The following is an 8,842-nucleotide window of genomic DNA, read 5'->3' on the forward strand; positions in this document are numbered from 1 at the left end:
CATCCCTATCATGGCACCAAGATGTCGTTGATGAACTTTTAATATCAGATTATGAAGAGGAGTTTGAAGGCTTTTAAGGTGAAACTGTCACGCCAGCAAACTTGCTAGGGACTTGCCCGGCACTTGCTCTCTCCCTCTATTTGTTATCTTACTTCTATCATTGACAGTCCCTCTAGGTTGTGGGCTGCTTGCCTGTGTTCCTGAGAAGCATCTACGGTACCAGTCTATAGAGTGTGTTTTCTTTAGTGAATTACCGGTATGTTTACCGGTAATAAACTTGCACTGTTTTATGTATATGTTTGATTACATACAGCCTTGTGACAGTTTTCCTGCATGTCATAAGCATTTGAATATAAATTAAAATGTTAAAATCAAATCTGATATTGTTTTACCTTTTATTTAGTGTGTGGAAGGTGTGCGGAAGAGGGGGTAGTCTTATATGGCGAGTATATAGCAAACTCTGTATTTTGAGTGGAAATGTTAGGGGGTCGTCTTATACGCCCAGTCGTCTTATACGCCGGCAAATACGGTATGTAAGACTTTAGACAATTTAAAAAGCGGGGGGCGGGGGTGGCCTAACTAGGTTCCTCCCTGTCTATCACACCTAGCTCATATTAAACTGTAGTTATCTATGATGGTATCGCCCTTCCTAGAGCAAGCCCTCTATCTAAATTCTTACAGGCAGTGAGGGCCAATGTCAAAGCTTTTTCTTGTGTCTTTCTTTTCTTGAAAATAGCCAGCTTAAAATAAGCAATATTTAGATGGCAAAATCTGCTTCCCCTCATGGGTTACTGCAGAAGTCATATTCTAGTCAGAGAAGTCTGGGCCGTGGGAGGGGTGTTTGAGGATATAGAAACAGTGCCCCCATATCCCTCTCCATAGCAGAACTTTTCTTTAGGTCTTTAAAGGGACATAAACTGCCCTTACTGGTTTGGCTCAGTGGATAAAGCTTCGGCCTGCCAACTGAAGGGTCCCAGGTTTGATTCCTTGATTGCGGGCACATCCTCAGTAGAGGGTGTGCAGGAGGCAGCTGATCGATGTTGTTTCTCTCTCATCAATGTTTATAACTCTTTATCCCTCTCCCTTCCCCTCTGTAAAAAAATCAATAAAATATATTTTAATATATAAAGGGTCATAAACCTTTTTCCCCTCTTTTCTCTGAGAACTGATCCTCGCTTATTTTACCGAACATCTTGATTTTTGTTTGCTAGATTTCTCCTTCCTTGAACTCTATGAACTACCCCTTCTTTGTACCTTGTCACAGTGTCTCTCTCTGTTCCATCTCCCTGGCTATGAAATTCCCACTTCATTTCTCACTGGTTCTTGTGTGTGTGTGTGTGTGTGTGTGTGTGTGTGTGTGTGTGTGTGTTTTCTACCTCCATTTTTATATTTCCTATCTCTTTGCTGAAGTTTTCAGTAAGTTCCTCTACTCTTCCTGTAAGTTTATTGAGCATCCTCATAACCAGTGTTTTGAACTCTGCAGCTGGTAGATTGCCTGTCTCCATTTTGTTCCTTTTTCTAGAAGTTTATTGTTCTTTCATTTAGGACCTGTTTCTTGGTCTCCTCATATTGGCGGCCTCCCTATATTTGTTTCTGTGTATTCGGTAGAACTGCTGCACCTCCTGTCTTGGTAGAGTGGCCTTATGTAGTAGGTGTCCTGTAGGACCCAGTGGTGCAGCCTCCCCAGTCACGTGAGCTGGTCACTTCAAGTTTGTCCCCTAGGTGAGCTGTGTGAACTCTCCTGTTATAGTTGAGCCTTGATTGTTGTTGGCACATCAAGGGGAGAGATTTACTCCCAGGCCAATTTCCTACAAGGACTGGCTGCTATCACCATGGAGAACTCACATCAGCAGGGGTCAGGTACCCCCCAAGTTCACCCTATATACAAGGTATGTCTACATTTTTAATTAGGAAGATGATGCTATGAATTAGTTATGAAGGCATGAAACACATGAGGAAACATGCTAGGCCATGGGGTTGACTATCAAAAGAGTGGCCTAAAGTCAGGCAAATGACAGCCACTGTTAGAAGCTCTCTGCAGGGAAAAGAGTGGAGTGGAAACCTGGATAAATGGAGTATTCATGTTGATGTACACTGTTTTTGCTAGGATGGCCCTAGCCGGTTTGGCTCAGTGGATAAAGCGTCAGCCTGCAAACTGAAAGGTCCTAGGTTCGATTCGGGTCAAGGGCACATGCCCGGGTTGTGGGCTTGGTCCCCAGTGATTGGGGGCTTGCAGGAGGCAGCCAGGATGACTGACTGGATTTCATATGAGTTGAAGTAGCATGGTGGAGAGTTGGTCGGTTTTGTATTTTTGTAACTCTACATTGTCTTTCCTTTTACCTGATTTTAGTAGTATAGCAATAATAAGGAACAAGTAGACGTTCTAAGAAATATTGAAGATAAAACTAACACAACCTAGATCTTCAAGGAGGAAGTTAGTCCTTTAGTACAACCTAACTGTTGCCAACGAGACATAAATATAGAATTACTGAAGTAGATGTTGGTGGCAAGTGAGGGGACAAATATATCAGGGACACTAAAATGGGAAAATGTTGAGTATGACTTTTGTACTGAATGCTGAATGTGATTGCAAAAAGGTGACAGTTGCCATATTCCATGTAGCACTTGAGCTTCTGAAGATGACTGTGAGGTACACTGGCCAGCTGCAAAATTTCCTATCAATCATTGTTGTCCTATTTTGTTATCAGTAGAACATATGATAATATGACACAGCTCAGCTAAAAGGCTGGAGTGGTGATTATATGAGTTCCATGCAATGTTTCTTGGTGGTGTTACTTGCTTGGTGGTATAGAGAAGGGAAAATTTAGGAACAGGATTATGATGTGAGAGTCTGTCTCAATTCACTTTAATCCAAATTCTGAAGACCTTATAGTCTTACTTGCTAGGTAATATGTTTATTCTTTACACCCCCATATGTATTTTCTCTGACTCCATAGTCAGAATTCAGTGCCTCTAAAGTGACTTTAAAGAATCCCAAAATCCTAAATGTTGAAATGTCTAAAACCTTGATTTGTACATTTATCATCTTTCATACTACATGTCCTCCCAAATATGAGCCAGTTCTCTCGTCTTGAATATCAGTATATGTTGATTATCTCCACATTTTTAAAAAATATATTTTTATTGATTTCAGAGAGGAAGGGAGAAGGAGAGAGAGGGAGAGAAACATTAATGATGAGAGAGAACCATTGATCGGCTTCCTCCTGCACGTCCCCCACTGGGGATCAAGCCCACAACCCGGGCATGTGCTCTTGACCAGAATTGAACCCCGGACCCTTTAATCTGCAGGCCAGTGCTCTAGTCACTGAACCAAACCAGCTAGGGCAACTTTGCCATTTCTTTATGCAAATATATCCTGATTTCCTCCACTTTCCACCATCTCCATTGCTCCTTTAGTCCATGTTTAATAATCTCCAACTCCTTACTTTTTTTTTCTTTTCAATTTTCCCTAGATTTTAACTAGATTTAAGATAAGTAAAAGTAAGACCTATTGTATATATATTCCAAACCACCAGCACAATACCTGGTACAGGGAGCCATTCAATAAGTAATTTTGGTCTGAACAAATGCAACCCTCATCATCTGGATTAGTTTTCCACCTCTGGGATCTGGGTCTTTCTAAGTTCTGTGGAAAGGTATTCCTCCAAACCTTGTCCTTTGCTGCTTAAAAATGACTTGCTTGGATTTTACTTTCTCTACATGTTTTGAAAGGTCCAAAAGCAGCTAAATCTACATTAATTGCCAACTACCTTAGTGGTAACCTTAGTGGTAACCTTAGTGGTACAGGAGAGATTCCTTTTGGTTTGTTTATATTATGGTGTTTTTACCAATGTGTAAGAAATAAGGAACACTTACACATGGTGTATTTTTTCATAGTGTCACCACAGGGTTGTCACTAAAGTGCCATTAAAAAAAATAATTAATTAATTAAAAGTTTAATTCCAAACAAGATTATAAAAAAAAGATTCATTGTTTTCTTTCCTAGACACTGGAAAAGTTGATAATTATCTCCAGGATCACTGGGAAAATCAAAGAATGTTGGAAGGTATGGAACAAATGCACAAACAAGATACATTTGGAAATATTGTTCCTCAAAGCAAAAGGCATTTTCCTTTCAGGCAAAATCATGGTGTGTTTGACTTCTACATGAAAACTCTGAAATCAAATTTAAGTTTAGTCAAACAGAGTAAAAGCTATGAAACTAAGAACTCTGCTAAGTTGAATGGAGATGGAAAATCATTTTGGCATGGCAAACATGATTTTCATCTTGCAGTTAAATTCCCTGTCAGTGCAAAACCCATTAGCAGTAAGTCCCAGGTCATTAAGCATCGGGGAACTCAGGAGGTAGAGAAAGCCCACGTGTGCAGTGAATGTGGAAAAAGCTTTGCTAAGAAGTCTCAGCTCACTGATCACGAGAGAATTCACACAGGAGAGAAACCTTACAGTTGTAGTTTGTGTGCAAAAGTCTTCTCCAGAAAGTCCAGGCTCAATGATCATCAGAAAATTCATGAAAGAGAGAAATCCTTTATATGCAGTGACTGTGGCAAAGTCTTCACCATGAAGAGCCGTCTGATTGAACACCAGCGAACTCACACTGGAGAGAAACCCTATGTGTGCAGTGAATGTGGAAAAGGCTTCCCAGGAAAGCGTAATCTCAATGTACATCAACAAAATCATACTGGAGAGAAATGCTACGTCTGTGGTGAATGTGGGAAAGGCTTCACTGTGAAAAGGAGGCTCATCGTACATCAGCGAACTCATACTGTAGAGAAACCCTACACCTGCAGTGACTGTGGGAAAGCTTTCACCATGAAGCATTATGTCCTCATACACCAACGAAATCATACAGGAGAGAAGCCATACGTATGCAATGAGTGTGGGAAAGGATTCACCACGAAGAACCGTCTGATTGAACACCAGCGAACTCACACTGGAGAGAAACCCTATGTGTGCAGTGAATGTGGAAAAGGCTTTACCAGGAAGAGTAACCTCATTGTGCATCAGAGAAATCATACGGCAGAGAAATCCTATGTATGTGACGAATGTGGAAAAGGTTTCACGGTGAAGAGCATGCTTATCATACATCAGCGAACGCATACTGGAGAGAAACCCTACACCTGCAGTGAGTGTGGGAAAGCTTTCACCACGAAGCATTATGTCCTCATACACCAACGAAATCATACAGGAGAGAAGCCATACGTATGCAATGAGTGTGGTAAATCATTCACCACGAAGATCCGTCTGATTGAACATCAGCGAACTCACACTGGAGAGAAACCCTACACCTGCAGTGAGTGTGGAAAAGGCTTCCCCTTGAAGAGTCGGTTGGTTGTACATCAGCGAACACATACTGGAGAGAAACCATACAGATGCAGTGAATGTGGGAAAGGATTCATCGTGAATAGTGGGCTGATGTTACACCAGCGAACTCATACTGGAGAGAAACCCTATATATGCAATAAATGTGGAAAAAGTTTTGCCTTTAAGAGCAACCTTACGGTACATCAGTGGACTCATACCGGGGAGAAACCCTTTTTGTGCAGTGAATGTGGAAAAGGCTTCACCATGAAACGCTATCTCCTCGTACATCAGCAAATTCATACAGAAGAGAAGTCCTATATGTGTGGTGAGTGTGGAAAAGGCTTTGCCATGGAAACTGAGCTCATTTTACATCAGCAAATCCATACTGGAGAGAAACCTTATGCGTGCAATGCATGCGGGAAAGTCTTTGCTGTGAAAAGTCGTCTAATCGTCCATCAACGAACTCACACCGGAGAGAAACCTTTTGTGTGCAGTGAATGTGGGAAGGGCTTCTCTTCAAAGAGAAATCTCCTTGTACATCATAGAACTCATAATGGGAACAAACCCTAACAATGCAATGAATATGGTCACACCTTCAGGAAAAATAATATGCCTTGTACAATGTCAGAGACTTCACACAAGATAGACTTATATGTACTGATCTCATGACCCACCAGGTAAGTGACACAGTAGACAAAGTGTATGTATGCAATTAGTCTGAGAAAGCCTTCAATATGAATTCAGCACTCACGGTATATGAAAGAACTTAGAAAATAAAAGACAGACTGTGTATTCAATGATTGGGGTAACCTTTCATTTGTCAAGCCTTATTAATACACAAAATGTGTAGTCAAGGTACATAATCCTTTGCAGAGTCTGAATTCATTACTTACAAGTGAACTCGTGCAAGGGACAAAGTCAAACCGTGAGTTCAGTGCAGTGTGCTCCTAGCATACTTGAATATAGTCAGTGTACTTTATTAACCTGTTGCTAGCCTTTCACTCATGGGAAATTATGGAATTTGCATAGGAGTGAAATTTAATGAATGCAAAGAATGTGCTCGTGCCTTAGGTGATAAATTACCTTACACTGTATGTCAAAATTAATACAGAAGAAAAATGCAGAAAGTCTTGAGGAAACATTTCTCACATGAAATAACATTTCCCACACTCACTGCAGGTAATGATATGTCTGAAAAGTATATGCTAATAGAAATCACATGCATAGAAACACTAGGAAAGCCTGCTGTGGGAATAAAGACTATCTCATTAGTGATCACAGTAGATCATCAGTGAGCTTGTACACAGTAGCAACATGATGGTCATGGGAAAGCCTTTGTTTAGAAATAAACCTGAATAAGTTGCCTGATATTCATGCTGGAGAATAATTTTAGATGGCAAAGAATATGGCAGAATTAATCATTTCTCATGAGTTCATACAGCAATAAAACTGCTGGAAACACACTTAATGTAGAGTGACTCCAGCAAAATATCACAGAATTCATGAAGAAAGCTTTGTAAAAATGGTATCTACTTGAGTTTTCTAAGCCAAGTCTAAACTTATTATATAACTGATGTCCATTCTGGGACAGGATACCTTGAACCATATACTCAATGGTTCCATAAATTTAAAGTAGGCAATTCTCAACACTGATTAAATGTTAATGTTATATACAAGCAGGAGTGTTCTGTGTCCACTTCGTATCATTATATGATTAGCTCTTACATTTCCTGGGCTCTAAATTCATCCCTTTCAATGTACTGTGTACTTCAGAAGTAAAAGAAATATACTCATAATTCCACATCATTGGATGTATTTATCTAAGTTTATAAGTTTTGAAAACATCTTAAATATGATCTTTCTGAAATATGTTTTGGAATGATTTTAGACTCACAAGGAATTACAAATCATACAAAGTTCCTAGGGACCTTTACTCGGCCTCTTCAGTAATAGAACCTGATATATCATCAAAACCAGTAAAATGAAATCAAAACCAATAAAATACTGTTAAGTAGACTATAGACCTTATTTGGATTTCACTAGTTTTGTTATGCTTCCATTTGTGTGAGGTTTTTTTTGTTTTGTTTTGTTTTTTGGTGTTGAGGTCTAAGAAATTTTATCACATGTATAGATATCTGTAAATCCTGCCACAATCAGGATGTAGAATTGTTGTACCAACACAAAGATACATCCACCTGCTACCGCTTTATACACACACTGTCCCCCAACCCTGACCTATGGGCACCACTGATCAGTACTCCATAGCTCTAATTTTATCATTTCTTAAAATGGAATGTATGTAATCTTTGAGCTGGGCTGTTTTCCCCCCACTCAGCAAATTGCTCTTAAGATCCATCCACTTTGTTGGGTGTATAAACAGTTTTCCTTTTTTGTTACTGAGTAGTATTTTTCAGTATGGGTGTACCATTTGTTAATCTGTTCACTGTTGATGGATGTTTGGGTTGTTTCCAGCATTTCATTGTTATGAATAAAGATGTTATCAACATTTATGTACCAAATTTTGTTTTTCTGGGATAAGCACTGAGGAGTCTTATGCTAAATTAGTGTTTAACTTTATAAGAAATGCCAAACGTTTCCATAGTGACTGTATTAATTTACTACATCCCCACCAGCAATGTGTGAATGCTTCAGTTGTTCCATGTCCTTCCTAGCACTGGCATTGTCATATTTGATTCTTACCATCCCATCAGCTATGTGGTAGTATTTAATTAAATGATGTCCTACATACACTGAGAACCAAATCAGGTAAAGTTATCATTTTGGCTTTCAACCATCAAACATAATTTTAAAAACTCAAAGAGAGAAAATCATAATCCTATATAATAAAAGCATAATATGTAAATTGAACGGTGTAGCAGCGGGACGACCATTCGGACATCCATCCGGGACCACGCTATGACACCCACTGGCGCCAGGCCAGCCAAGGTGGATGCAATGTGATTGGTTGAGGCCCAGCATCGCCCCTTGATTGCCCCAAAGTGGGAGGCCCAGGCCGAGGAAAGCCGGTGCCAGCAGCCGGGGGAAAGAAGGCCTACTCTTGCACAAATTTCATGCATTGGGCCTCTAGTATATATATATCTTTTAATCCTCACCAAAGGATATTTCCTCCATTGATTTTTAGGGAGAGTGGAAGAGAGAGGGAAAGACAGAAACATCACTGTTAGAGAAATGCATCGATTGGTTGGCTCTTGCATGAGCCCTGACTAAGCCCAGGTCTGGGGAGGAGCTTCAACCAAGGTCTAGGCCCTTGACCAGAATCAAACCCAGGACCCTTTGGTTTGCAGGCTGACACTCTATCCACTGAGCCAAATCGGCTAGGGCTGTGTGTGTGTGTGTGTGTCCTATCTAATAAAAGACAAAAAGGGTAATTAACGGATACTTTGCTATGCTTCTCATTGGCTAATCAGGGCAATATGCAAATTAATCTCCAACAAAGATGGCGGCCGGCAGCCACGCAGCTGAAGCGAGCAGGAGGCTTGCTTGCTCCAGTGATGGAGGA

General features: G+C 40.3%; 1 protein-coding gene across 1 annotated transcript in view; it reads left to right on the forward strand.

Annotated features, from left to right (window-relative positions):
* LOC102771014 (zinc finger protein 28 homolog) overlaps positions 1 to 7,836 on the forward strand; it is a 39,355-nt gene extending 31,519 nt beyond the window's left edge. The window contains exon 10 of the mRNA XM_015570971.1: positions 4,007 to 7,836. Coding sequence (XP_015426457.1) covers positions 4,007 to 5,892 — 1,886 coding nt within the window. The 3' untranslated portion in view covers positions 5,893 to 7,836. The remainder of the gene's footprint in view (positions 1 to 4,006) is intronic.
* Positions 7,837 to 8,842: the final 1,006 nt, after the last annotated feature.

Source organism: Myotis davidii, unplaced genomic scaffold (assembly GCF_000327345.1).
Source record: "Myotis davidii unplaced genomic scaffold, ASM32734v1 scaffold1388, whole genome shotgun sequence".
Lineage (NCBI taxonomy): Eukaryota > Metazoa > Chordata > Mammalia > Chiroptera > Vespertilionidae > Myotis > Myotis davidii.